The 14536-nt window shown below is 46.7% G+C and overlaps 1 protein-coding gene across 1 annotated transcript in view; it reads left to right on the top strand.

Moving 5' to 3' along the window:
- Positions 1-2159: 2159 nt before the first annotated feature.
- TOX2 (TOX high mobility group box family member 2) overlaps positions 2160-14536 on the top strand; it is a gene marked incomplete at both ends in the record, with an annotated part of 145363 nt that continues 132986 nt past the window's right edge. Inside the window, one exon of the mRNA XM_079543562.1 lies at positions 2160-2282. Within this exon, the coding sequence (XP_079399688.1) occupies positions 2160-2282 (123 nt within the window). The remainder of the gene's footprint in view (positions 2283-14536) is intronic.

Raw genomic sequence — 14536 nt, 5'->3', positions numbered from 1 at the left:
CTCCCCCACATCAGCCTGGGTCCACTCCTCTGGGCTCTCCCAGCTTTGCAGTTGGTTTAAGCCCTGCAGAAATGTTTCCAGGCTCCTCTCAATTAAAAAAAAAAAAAAAAAAAAGACCGCAGGATAAACTCAGCCAAAGGAGAGGGGAAGCGGCAAGTCTGGGCACTGCTCAGCCCTCACCAACACCACTGCGCTTCTACATGGTGTTTAATCTCACCCTGAAACAGTGTCCTTCACCCAGCCTTTGCAGACAGAAAAATATTTCCAGGAGGTTTGCAGGCCTAAGAGAGTGAGCTGCTGTTGTGGTTTGGAAATGCTAAAAGGCTTTTTCCATGCTGGGCTGAGAGAAGCCACAGTCGCCTGTAGAGTCATTGTGTTGGCTTCTTGTGATGAGCAGACATTTCTCAGTCTTTCAAAGAAAAGTTCACGGGTCTCTAGAGCTTCCTATCCCTGCTAAAAGGCTGATTTAATCACCAAAGAAGCATAGTATTGGGTACTGCTACCAGTCACTCTTTGCTTAATCGTTTCATCATCCAGTTACGTAGGAGGAGCAATACAGAAGTCTAAAGGTGAACCAAGACTCAACAGTGAGTAATAAGGAGCAAACAGCGAAAGCAAAAGGCTGAGTTTCTTTGCATAAAGTTCACACGATGAATTAATGAATTATTTTCGTAGAGGAATAAGAACTTTATTCTCCATGGAGATTACTCACAAAGAACAATTCGATCAGACCCAGCCTGAAGAAAGGAAAAGGATAAGAATAAATAGTCCTCCTCCAAAAGGAAAGGCTATTAATACTGCAGAGTCTTATGGTTCACACGAGGACCATTGTTATCAAGTGTTGTTTATTAATAGCCCAGATGCCTGAGCATTCGCTTTAATGCATGGACAGAGCAGTGAATATTTGTGGATAAATATGAAACAATATGTAACGATCAAGTTTTGAAAGCTCATTTAGGAAATGCCACAAGTTCCATGGTGGGGCAGTACAGTAGCTGAACAAATTTGGTGCATAAAAGGCAAAGAAATGAAAATTGGAAGGGACAATCTGAACCGTTCACAGCCGTTAATGGGTTCTAAATTGACTGTAACTTCTCAATAAAAGCTCATTGTCACTGTGAAAATGTAATGAAAACATCTGCTTAGTGCGCAGGAGCAGTCAAAATCCAAACAAAATTAGTGAGCTAAGCTGTACTGAGAAAGGGGGCAAGAAAAACGTCACAGACTCATAGAATGCATTGGATTGGAAGGGAGCTTAAAGATATGTGGTTCCACACCCAAAGAAATGCAAGCCTTTGTTGCCCCTCACCTTCATCCTCCACCTCAGCAGCTCAGGATGGCAGGCAGCAGTGCTAGGCATGGTTATTAGCCAAATGCTTGTCGGGAGCCCTCCGAGAGGCTTCCAGAGCTGGCAGCTCCTCCCTCCCCCTTGCTGTTGGCCTCAAGACCCAGCAACGTCCTTCAGCTAGACCAAGCTCTTTGTCATCCTTTAATACTACTAATTGCCTAATTATCTGCTCAAGCACCATGGTAAAGCATTTTAATGCTCTACTCTCCACTCACCCAGGCTCCTTCCTTCGGAAAATGAATCTCTGCCTTTGGAGGGTGAGTTTCTAAATCTTGCATCAAAAGGCCCAACATGTAGCAGTGAATCCTGGCAGCAGCACTGATGTCACATCTCAGCCCCTTCCACGTGGTGTCCTCTGTCACCTCTCTGCTTCTGCCATCTCAGACTGTGCTGCCATCAGAGCTGACCGGGCTGGGATGTCAGTGCTTTACACAAGGTTTTCCTCTGCTGGCTTATTTTTCTTCCCCTCCTCAACCAACAGTAAACTTCACATTTCAGGATTTGGACTCAGTGATCCTTATAAATCCTTTCAAACTCAGGATGTTCTTTGGTTCCGTGATTTTCTGCATGCAGAGCAGCTCGTGCCTCACCTGCCGCGCACCCCAGAGTTGCCATCACACCAACACACTCACTGATTTGGGTGTTTATATCTCCTTAGCGCTTTGGGTTGTAAAACGTTTCGCATATGATTTCATCAGCCCTAAACACTCCTGCTGGCTTCTCGTGCTGGCTGCAAGGCGGCTGTCAGCAGCACTGTGACTGCTCCAAGTTTCCTGCTCCAAAACCTTCCCTCGCCCCTAAGCCCGTCACCATGGACATGGGTGTTTGGCAGAACAGTTTCCTGTGGAGTACAGCTTGTCTTCAGTCACCTTCCATGCAGTGCAGCACTGAATACGAGTCACGTAGCCCCCCTCCTTTTCAGCTGATACACACAGTAAGTCGAAATGCAATCTTATGCCAATCCCATAAACAAGCTTCCAGCTAGCATTCTCTCCCTAATGTCCTCTACTCTCTGCTTGGGCACTTAAAATCTTCCATTACTCTGTTCTTTCTACATATTTTATTGTTTGCTGCAATCACCTTCCAGTCCACTTTTTCTCCCATCTAGAAAAGGAGAGATGCTTTCCCCATCTTCCCATTTGCTGCATACTTATCTTATAAAGACTGCTGCTTAGCAGGTGCTCGTGACAGTCTTTCAAATGAAATTGATGTGTGCAAAATATTGCACAGGTAGCGGTGATGACTGTAAGTCGTACCAGAAGAGGATCAGGTTGGATATTAGGAAAATCTTCCCAGAGAGAGCGGTGCTGCAGTGGCACAGCTGCACAGGGAGGCGGTGGGTCTCTGTCCCTGGAGGCGTCCAAGAGCCATGGAGATGTGGCACTGAGGGATGTGGTCAGGGGGCAATATTGGCTGTAGGTGGACGGCTGCTCTGGATGTTCTTAGAGCTCTGTTCCAAACTTTATGATTCTGTGGTTCTCAGGAAGGTCCCATTCTGCTTGCACAACTGCTGGCTTTGCTGGAGCAACTCTTCATAAACCAAAGTAAATGGGAAGCTTTTCCAGCCCTGGCCCCGTTAGAAGTTGTTATTTTCCCATACTCTTGATAGTTTTGCAGACTGTTGTCCTTCGGGCTGAAATTGCTTATAATCTGCACCTACCCCACAACAATTTCTCCCTTGTTTTGGAAGTTTAAGCAGAATTAGGAGAGCTCCTTTTGAAGGGAAGAGGAGAAAATCTTTTTTTAAAAAATGGTATCCTTTCTGACCTTTTATTCTTGGCAGCTCTACAGCTGAATTGCCTGTGGTTTGAAAGATGCAATTTGGCAGGAAAATAGCCCTCATTGGGGAGCAGTGCAGGGCTTTGTACTGCGGGAAATTGGGTTTGATTTGCCCATGCTACAAGCATTCAAGTACTGCAATCTGACCATATGCAGTGGAGGGCTTTTGCTAAGCTTATTAGAAGACGTGGAGACCAGGGATAAGAGTTGGCACGTCTGCTGAGCCAGAGCAGCAGTGAGAGCTGGGAGGGGAGAGGAAACCAGAATGTGGCAGCACCAAAAAGCATTTTCCCAACTGTGCATGCCTACCCATCTGACCTCTGCACCCAATGCGTGGAAACCTGTGCTGGCCACCATACACGAGAGCTATTCTGCAGTTTTTTGCTGGTTGTTTAGGATCTTGCAGGATCAGATCCATGTTGCATAACGAAAAGAGATTTTTCCCCCAGACTGAATACTGTGAGAAAACTGTGTCCACGACAATAAACAGCATCCACATTTCTGATTCACTTTAAACCAGAAAAGAGATTTTTTACAAACTTCCTAAGCTGTAAGGCTTCTTCAAATCCTCTTCCCTCCCCTTAAATATTAAATCACTCTCATGCAGACACCCAAGCACCGACCATTTCAAAAGCCAGCTGCAGGAAGGCTGGCACATCATCTTCATTTGGCAGAGTTATGGGACCAAAATCAGGATTTTTTAAAAACTTTTTGGGTGAGGTGACGTATTAATGGAACAGAGTATTTGATGAAAATAAAAATACTTTTGACATCTGCAACTGGAATTCTGTTTGCAACAATGATTCCTGATGAACGGTTGTGCTGCATGAGCAAATCCGATGCTCAGAGAAGAAAGAATCAGGAGAATAAGTGATATAGCTCATAATAAAACCAAACGCTGAAAAACGGTGTCCTTCTGAACGAGGTCCTGACCATCCTGGGCTGAGGTGGTGAGGCTTTGTTCCTTTCGTTGCTAAACTGCATTTTCATAATAGAAGGCTCTGCTGTTGTTCAGACCCAGTTTCAAGATCTCTGATTCATGCTGGTTTGCAGCTCACTCCGAAAATATCCCTGCTGAAACCAAAGCGGAGGGATAAACTCACTGATATACATATAAATATATGCAGAGAGAGAGCTGATTGAATTGAGCTCTCTGCCTTGCAAACACATTACTCTTGGCTATGCCAGGGAGATGGCGATGAGACATCACACACAATTTATCTGACCCACACCCACCTATGGCCTTTGTCACTCCTGTCCACTCAGAGAGGTGTGCAATCCCTGTATTTTTCTTTCATTCCACCTTGACGATCCTTTCCTCATTATTTTCAGCACGAGAATACATAAAACACAAAAAGCAAGGCAGGGCTGTCTCTGCCTGTGTTGCGGTAGCAAACTCATTTAATGGCATTTTTGGCAATGAAACACAATGGAGTACATGCATATAGGACTTAAAGCTCTTTAAATATGCAGGAAATATTCCCCAAACGTAGAGCACTCATTGCTGTGGAGCTGCTCAGTGACACAGGGATGCTCCAGCAGACCCAAGCACCCTGTGCAACCCACTGCAGGGAGCTGCTTTGACAGGGGGTTGTGCTGGGGGATCTCCAGGAGTCCCTTCCAAGCCCTTCAGATGCTGTGATTCTTAGGGCACAGACAAGGAGCTGCAGAGTGGTCCCTGGGGAATATTTGGGTCTCAGGGTGAAAGAAGGTAACTGATGCCAACAGCAAAGCCCACTGCAGGCAGCAGCCTCCAGTCCAGCTTCATGGCCGCACTGAGGTGCTTGGGATGCAAATGCATTGTAACTGAGAGATGGGCTGGCAGTAAGGAGCACTAATGGACCAGCTGGTCCTGGTGGGTTCCAGTCAGAAATGGCTGCTCATCCTGAGGAATGGGGAGAAGAGCCCTTGAGGAGTGAATTTGTATTCTGTACTTCTACTTCTTGCTCACAGCTGTCTGAAAGGTGCCACTCCTCCACCCGGCTCCTCAATGGGGAGAGGAGCTCAGAGAGCAGCTCAGAGCTGGATGGGCTGTTTGTCAGGTATGAATTCTCTCATCCAGCCACTCTCACATCTATTCAGCGCATGTAATGAATGTCTGAAAAATCTGGAAATTTATGTTCAGATCAATGGGAGCTGATTAATTACCTAAGATGTATTCAGATAACAGAGTTGAGAGGAAAAGCAAAGGCAATGCTTTCAAAAAATGCTCGATGAAGTAAACCGAGTACATTGAGAATATGTTTAAAGGATAAGTGAGAAGACGGCCCAGGCAAGCGGGGTATCAAAGAAAGGAGAGATCCAAAAGCCAGTCTTACAATCAACAACATAGACATGAAGGAGAAAAGAAATCTCTAAAGCTATTAAAAATCTGGAAGCCTATTAAAAATGGATGAAAAAAGGTACAAGGAAATCAAATCAAGAGACATGGAGTGGCACTTACAAAAGAAACCTTTAGCAGGGTGGAAAAATTACCCCGTGATCCAAGTGAATTTAAGCAGTGGCTCCAGTGATGATGGAGAACAGTGCTTTCTTATTTCACAGACCTGCTCCTGGCAGATGAAACGCAGAGGGGTCTCATCCTCTATGCCCAGCCGTGACGTCCCCACCTCTGCTGGTCAGTGACACACCTGCTGCTTGAACATCAAGGCTCTTCTCTGCCTCCTGCTTCAGCTCTTCCCACTCACGTCTTGGTTGTGAGTATGGAAATGGGGAGGTGAATGTGAAAGCCCAGCAGGCTGCCCGTGCCTTTCACCTCCTGCCCAGCCACTCCTCCCACATCCCCTTCCAAACTGCACGACTGGGCGATGAGGAGAGGCCCATCAGGAGTCTGTTCGTCTCTCTTTCAAGTCTAGCCTCAGTGTCCTCCTTCCCCTAAACTGCTGGACTCTTTCAGATTGTTACATCTCTCCCATTAGAAATCTTACTGCTTCCTAAACGCTTTCCACAACTAGCACGTTCCGTTTGCCCTTATTCTGCATCGGTCCTTTAGCATAAGCAGCGTTGTTTCTCCTTCCTATTTGTTCCCTTCCCTCTCCCTTGGCTGCTGATTTTTCCTATCACACCTGCCAAGCCCTTCCTTTCAGGCCATGTGGCCCCTTCTGAGCCTTCCCCTTCATTCCTGGTCCTCCAGCAGGGGTGCTGGGATGTCCTCCTGGATGTGACTGCACCTGACCAGGGACGTGGAACCCACGTCGGCCCATTTCTAGTGGGAAAATGTTGCCTGGGATAAGCACGTTTGCCATTTTGTCCCCTGTGACAGATGAGCAGAAGCAAGTTTCTCTCCTGTTCTGTCATTTCCAAGTGATGAGGCCCAAGCTTCAAGCAGAAATTCATGTTATTAGTCCCAGCATGCACAGCTCTGCACTTTGTACTATTACATTTCATTCTGTTTCTATTACTTCCCTCATCAGGATCACCCGAGTGTTTTATTTGCTATATTTGATCCCATTTTCCATTTACCTTCAGGTCTTTAATTATTCTTTCCCAGCAAATTTATTCTAAGCTTTGCATACTCTTGATGTCTCCAGCTGCCTGGGCCCTTTATTTCCTTTTTCTACCATGAGAACTGGGCTTGCTATTTTCTCCTGCTTGATTCATGTATTAAAAATCCTTAATGTTGGACTCAATGTGCCAATCCTTTCAGGAGTCTGGACTGGATTATTTGTTCCCCCTGGCTTCAGTGCATTAAAGCTCTCTCAGTTTTGCTTTCACCTTGGATGCCGAAATTTCCATTTTTATAAATCTTATGCCCATTAGCTATCATCTCTGTGCCCTTGTGTCCTGAAGCATCATCTTTATTGAAAACTGAAGCAAAGTACCCATTTAGTTTTTGGCTATAACTACATTTATCTTTCATTTCACCCTTCTCCTCCAGTATAGCAGCTCCATGCTTCTTTTTTCATTTTTTATTTTTTTTATTTTTGCTGTGTGACCTAAGATTGTTTCCTTTTTCTTTTTTTTTTTAACTATATTTTATTTGCAGGTTGCAACTTACCTTGATTTTTGACATGTCACATTTGAGTCGTGCAGTTTTTGGGCTCCAAAGAGATGATCTGTCTCTTCTTCTGTCCCTTTCAGCCTCTTTGCTTCTTTGCAGTATCTCTGCCAGGAGACCAGCTGTGTATGCCAGATACATTCTGCACTTCCCTTTGCAAGCTCTCTGTTTTTTGGGATGTTGCCTATACCTGACCAGTTAAAACCCCCATGCTGATAGAAGCCATGCTGGTGCAATGGGATCCCAAGATGCACCCACCCCTGATTCCCTTCATCAGCAGGAAGGAGTGAAGGTTAGAGCTGCTGTCTCTCCTGGCCGTGGAAAGAAGTTTCTCCCCTATGAAGTTTGCTTTCCCCAGGGAACTCTGGAGGTTCTTCTGAATGCAGCAAAGTCTGGTAGCAACAACTGAAAAAAAAATGACATAAAAATTAAAAAAGGAAAGAGGAGAGATCCTGGGAGAGTCCTGTTCTGTGCTGAGATGTTGAGCAGCAGAGAGGGAGTAACTCATCACCCATCTTCGTCCTCTGCAAAAGAAGATGTGGCAGTTGGAACATTGCAGTTTTGTATGTGAGATGGAAAACACAGATGCTGGTAATTTCTGGTGCCCAGAGATTTTCCAGCTGTTGATGAGGTGAACCATTCTGCGTGGGAACCCAGACCACAGTGTTGAGGTAAACATGGCTGTCGAGGAAAGCTCCCCTCCTGCCTGTCTTTGCTGCTGGATGTGATGCCGATCTCCTTCAAGATGACACCCAAGGCCAAACCCAACCCAAAGGATGATGCTGTCAGAATGACAATGTCAGCTGATGGTTGGACTGGATGATATTAGTAGTATTCCCCAACCTTAATGATTCTGTGATCAATTCTGTGATTCTGTGAAAAGATGTTTGGCAGCTCATATGCGAAAGGAAGGAAGAGAGAGACAGACAATTATTAAGCTGCATTTGGTCAAGCAAAGTATTCTGCTTTCATTTAAACTGTTGGCACTCTTTGTAAAAGGAATAGAATTACCCCTTTACCAATGAGATCCAACCCAACTTAAGAACCTAAGAAAAGCAAGTCCTTTCAGCAGATGTGTTTTTGTTACTCCTCTGATTAAACTCAACATGATTTCTCAATTTTTTCCCCATCTCATCGTCCAGTTCTACTTATTTGCCATGCAAAAACATGGAAGCCTTTTCTAATGAAGTGCAGTGTGCACTGATAAAAACCAGTCTAGAGTTGACAATGACACCTTTTGCTCCTATTCATGTTAACAGCACCAGAGAACCATCTCCTTGAAATCTGAGGGAGGTTCTGGCAGTAACAGAGCCCACGCTGTCACTTCTGTGCAGTTGAGTTTTCTGTAGGCTGCATTAGTGGGACTGAGCCAACACAAAGGCTCAATCTGAGAGCTCATCAGATACTAATTTACTGCTATTCCTGCTATAAATAATGCATGCCAATGGGGAGCTGTAGCAGCCCTTAGTGGAGCAATGCACTCAGCTTTCTTCCTCCCGCAGAGGCCAAACCTCACTTCCACGCTGGCACCGCAGGAGAACCTTTTCAAAACCACCCCGGTGACTTAGGATCATTTCAGGAAAATCACCAGGATTTAGGCATCTGTTATCTCAGTCAGGTTATTTATATCTCTGTCAGGCTATTTCTTCCTTTGTTGGCAGGAAACACTAAAAAGCAGAAAGCAGCAAAGAGCTGTGCTGGGGTTTTCCAGGACAGGAGGTGGGCACCCTGCAGGGCTTCTGGTCCCTCTTGTGAGCACCTGCAGATCCCCAGAGAGGAGGAGAGGGCACTGTCGTGGGGATGCTGTGGGAGACCCCCACAGCAGGTAGATATCTGATATCACAGCAGAGGTATCTGATATGCAGGCAGCAATGGGCAGCAATGGGACTCAACTTGACCCAGGCCAGCTCCACACCTGAGCCGTGCAACGAGGAATAGCATTTCTCAAAGCCAACAAAGTCATTGTGGGGAAAAGTCTGAGTGAGTTTGCCCCACGTGGGCATCGTTTTTGCTGCTGCAGCGCCCAGGTGAGTCCCGGAGCTGCTCCCATAGAGCTGTGCAGGCTGTGCCTCCAGGTTTTCAGCACAGGGGTGGTTTTAATGACAGACTGGGTATATTTTTGTTCCTGTTCCATCTCTTCTTTCTGGAGCATCTTAAGTGATCTTGGCTGACGCTTTCTCTGCCTTATGTGTTGATTTCATTTTTTTTTCTTGTTTCTTATGTAAAGTTGCTCTTGTGGCCCCTTCCAAAACACTGATAGAGTTTTGGCCTCCCTACCCACACACAGGCCAAGGCTGCGTGGGGCTTGTGCTGCTCATGATGAGTAACGGGACTTCCCTGCCATGCTCTTCTCTTCACTTTCCTGGCATCTCATGATGCTGCAAATGCTCATGTGGACTTCAGTTTCTGATGTAACAGAATATCTTGCAGCCTGTTTCTCTATAGCTGTGTGTTTGGCCCCCGATCTCCATCCCCTAACATGGGTTTTGAGCATACCTGTTGCTTGCCCCCTCAAGGCCTCCTTTAATAGGATTACTTAAAGTTGGGTTTCCATTTTCAGCAGAATGACTGCCATTTAATAATCTTGAATTTCTCTCTATACAGACAGGGCTAGGTTTTCACTTGATCCCTTGTTTCTCGCCTGCTTTTTTCATGTAGATGGTAAGACTTCAAGTTAGTTGAAAGTTTTCTCTCTGTATATACAATTCCTAGTATTTCCATGTAATATTATTCCTGAAGTCTAGCATCACCAGGGGAAACTGAATGGTGCTCTGACAAGTGAGAAAGCAAGGAATGAGCCCTCATACCTGAGCCAGCTGCAGTGGTACAGCCAGACTGCTCCCAGCCACTGCCAGTGGCTCAGTGTCCCCAGGGGGGTTGTGCCTCCCAGCAGGACACCAGCTTTAGGACCCCTTTAATGTCAGCTTGGAGCAGCCCCTGGCAAATGGCTGAGCAGGTTTGGTGTAGGAGCAACACAACCCAAGGAGGCTGCAAGCCTGTGCAAGGCACTGTGCAGTGGAGCACCCAGCCCTGGTGCCCGTAAACTTGTAAACCCAATGTAAGTGTTAATATCTACACCTTTGCACATCCCAGCACCACCTCCCCCCATGAAAGTGCCTCATTTTCTCTGCACACCGGGTTTCCACAGGGTAGGAAAGGCATTAACCCAGGGCTGCAATTCTGATCTCCCAAACTTCAGCTTGCCATCTTGCCATCACTAGCAGAGAACCTGCAAGGGCTGGAGGCTTCTCCTGGAGAAGTCTGTCAATGTGAAAAGCACTGAACAAGAAGGTTGCATCACATCCTGCATTCTTCATTCTGGTGGATCATTGTGACTGTGCCTGTGTGTGGAGTGGGGATGTGCTGGAGTGACTGCAGGCACGGAGTAAATGCAGCAGGCTGTGACTGGTGTGGAGGGGCTCTCTTGGGCAGCTCTGATGCCATGCTGTGTGAGGACAATGCCCAAGCCCTATCTCACACCTTGGTGGCCAAAAAAAGAGCTGGTTTCCCTAGACTTGAGGCAGAAGCCAGTGTGAGCATGGTGAGGGCTGGGAGGGTGAACGTTGGGCAGTGTGGGATGCAGGGATGCAGAAAGATTGTGCCAGTTGGTAAAGCAGTGCCTGAGGAGCATTCTGACATTCAGAAGACGTTTTTCTTCCTGAAAAGCTGTTTTGAAGAAAACCACTCCAGGTGGCACAACAGCTTCCTGACACTTGACACAGCTTCTCCAGAACCCTGAGATATGTCCCCCAGTTTGCACACCAGCATTCTTAAATAACAGCATATCCAAAGGCCCCAAGAAACAGCCCTTGCAAGATGTGAGCTGGGGGGGTGCAGCTGGAGACACACACATCCTGGGCAGACTCCCACCACTCCCACCCGCTCCGCAGCCACTGCAGCTGCCCCACGGCTCACCCTGCCCCACTGGGGCCACAGGGCTGGCACAAACACAGGCCCCAAACCAGGCATGATCACCACTGGGAAGGGGAAGAAATCGGAGATCTTGGGCTGAAGTCAGATCCCTGATCTTGCTATGAAAGCCCCCAGCTTATTAAGCACCATAGCAGCAATCCAGATTTGTTTGAGAAAGGATTTAGGAAATCTAGCAAGCTGTTTTGCTGTTAGATGCTGAAAGGGGAGGAATGGAGCTGTAGTATTTTTATTTTTTTTATTTTTTTCTGAGTCCCTTTTTATCTTTTGGCAGCCCTTTGTACAATTAAATAGCTCCACGGGGATGCCATATGTTGCCAATAGTTTTATACTTCTCAGTAGTGGGAGGCTGGAATGCGTTCCAAATTGACATGATAGGAACCCATTACAAAATTCTTCTCTAAGAGGAACTGCTAAATGTTCTGTCAAGAAACTGAATTAAAAATAGAACAACCGGTATTGTTATCTCCCCAAATGAATGCACTTGGCATGGTGAATAATGTGGCACATCTGGTGTTACATCTGTGCCCCAACATTACCGTGGTAGGGTTGTGGTGGTGAGGTGCAGAGCTGGGTCCAGCCCCCAGCTGCAGGGTTGTGGGGATGGCACCTCGTTTCTGTTCCCCACTGTAGCTCAACAGCACATCCCAGGCCAAAGCTAGAACACGTAACCCCAACAATACTTCAGCACAACCAACCCATGCACACCAATCTTGCTCCAGATGACTTCATTTTGCCAACATCTGTTGTCTTCGTGCTATGGCTAAACATGGATTTCTCCCTCCCCCACCCCCACCTTATCTTTGGTTGCCTCGCTCTCTGCGTGTTTGCTCAATGACTCCTCTCTAGGGCAGGGGACTCCACTTGGGACGGGGGGGTGCACCCCCAGCCCACAGCTATGGGTGGTGGAAGGGGGATCTCATCATAGCTTGATAACGACTATTAAGTAAATACCATGGACTGGAAAAAAATGCTTCACTTCAACCTCAAACAGGGTGGGGTTAACTATCAGAGCACAGTTGTTTACCTTGGGCTGCAGCGCACGAAAGGGGGACTTTGAAAATCCGTTCCCATGAATTACTGGTTTCCACCACAGCTTCAGTTATACGGCAGTGACAGCTAAAATAAGCAGAAATTTCTTGGAAGGATTTTCTTTTTGTCTCAATTATGCCTCTACTACAATCCCGGAGCATCATTCACACAATCAGAAATTGCCAGTGTGCGGAGTACTGCAATTGCCAGTTAGAGCTTCCCCTTTATTTACTTACTCTGGTGCTGTGTTGATATTGAGTACGAGGGGAAAAAAAAAAAAACAAACCTGACTGGTTCCAACCTCAATTTGAACTGAGAAATGTAATAAAATCAGGAGCGGTGGTAAACTTCGGGGTAATGAGGAGGTGATGAGGATAAGTGTGTTTGGTTCCTGCTTGCTGCTGGTCTCTGGTACACGCAGGTGCTGTGAGCGTGTTGTGCACAGCCCTGTGCAGCTCAGGGATGAACCTGCTTGGGGTCATGTTTGCAGAGCATTTGCTGGGTGTGGAGAAGCTCTGCTGGAAGGCATTGGGCATTAATGTGAGCTGCGTGACGTGTCACTGGGGTCAGATGGGTTTGGGATGCTGCTTTGGGTGGAGTGAATTTGCTCCTGTGCTTATGTGCCTTTGCAAGTGTCTGCAAAGTCTGTGTCCACAGTGCAGTGGGTGATCAGGGATGTCGTAGCAGTTGTGGTCTTTACATAATTCAGTCAATTACACCGTTACCAAATCTGTCATCAAACCAATGAATTTATGGTGCGAGTGCCAAAAAAACCTCAGAGAACAGCACCCAGTGGGACACAGCACCCCTGCACTGCATCACATGCTGTCCTCCACACAGGGCTGAGTGCTGCAGGCTGCAGAAGGTCCATCTTTGCTTTCCAGTCTCTGAGCCCAAATGCAGCGCTGGGTTGGGGGATTTGGGATATCCATCTCAGTGTGCATGGGGTTTTGTGACACCTGGCCAAGGTGGCTCTTGCTGTGGGCTGATGCTCCTGTCTCTGCTGCTGTGCAGAACTGGAGCGGCCTTGGAGGGCTGCACAGAACTGGAGTTCTCTCCCTCTTCTTGTTCCTAATTGTACAAACTTCAAACTTCAAATGTACAAGCATCAGCCGAGGCAGGGGGAACAAGCCACCCAAAGGGCCCTTTGTGTCTCTCCTGGGGTGCATAGAACTGCTGGGCTAGTGGAGGGGCAGGGGGTGAAACCTGAGCGATTGCTATGCAAGAGATCAGGCTGAATCATCCAGTCCTGCCTCCTCTGAAGCTCAATGAATCTAGAAAACCATCTCCCCTTGTCATCTGCACTAAGAGATTCACAGCACCTGCACAAAAGTGCTTTTATGTCTGCCTCATGCATATTGAGAGTTGACATTAAAAGAGAGAGAAAGAAAGAACAATCCATTAGGCTCTGTGCACTAAATCCTAGATTTCAAACTGACACATCTAAAAATACCTGTGATATGAAAGCAGAGACAGCATGATAATTATACAGTGCAGGTCTATTGTACTATTGTACTCCATATGGGATTCCTGCTCTGGCATCAGCTGCAACCTTTGCAAGAGACAGGAGCAAACCAGCCTTGTGCTGGTTTAACATCATCAGCATCCCCAAATGCTCTGGACCTGATGCTTTGCAGGCTGGAGTGCCACCCAGGAGTTGAAACATATAACTAGGTGAAATAATAGATTCTGTGCATTACTGGTGATTTCCTGTAGTTACCATAAAATCCAGTGAAAATTAAGATTAAATTGTCATCTAATTAGGTAATTATATTATTTCATATAAATAAATCCGGTAAATCACGTTCATTACTGTATGTAGCTTGCGTTTAAAATGAGCTCCATCCATACCCACATGTTCCTCAGCTCTCACACTTAAATTCAGTGATGTGAAAACGCAGATTTGGCTAAAAGCCTATGGCCATTGATGTGGAGGCACAGGCAGAAGGAAGGATACAGGCTGCCTGCTGCAAGGTCCCCGTGTGTCACACACCTGACACTGCGAGAGATGGCAGAGATGTGCTGCTGCATGGGCTGGGGGTATTTCTGGTTCCGCTGGTGGAGCAGGCTGGGATCCGTGGGATGGAAGGCTCTGTGAAAAGGCAACTTCTTCCCTGTAATTTAAGAGTGCTGCCAACCTCAGCTGCTAAAAAATTCTGAGGTTCCCAATTGCAGAACCGGCCAAACTGTCATCTTCATTTTTAATTGGAGCTCCTTCTTATTTTCCTTCTGGTTTGGAGCTGCTAAGTCGTGTTCGTATCTGCAGCAGAAAGCAGTGCAGAAGCACAAAGTGTCTGGTTTTTACAAGCGAAACTTGAACCTCTCCCACGATCCCATGTCTGTTGGAGACAGGGAGATGTGAAATGTCCTGGTGGAGGAACATCATGGCAATGGCACAGGGTGGGTGTTGTCATCTTTTCTTGTGGCAGCGATGACCAGGACAGTAGTGG

Source organism: Tetrao urogallus (genome assembly GCF_951394365.1).
Source record: "Tetrao urogallus genome assembly, chromosome: 16".
Taxonomy (NCBI): Eukaryota; Metazoa; Chordata; class Aves; order Galliformes; family Phasianidae; genus Tetrao; species Tetrao urogallus.
The sequence above is the reverse complement of the archived record's forward strand: the minus strand, read 5'-3'. Positions and strand labels throughout refer to the sequence as shown.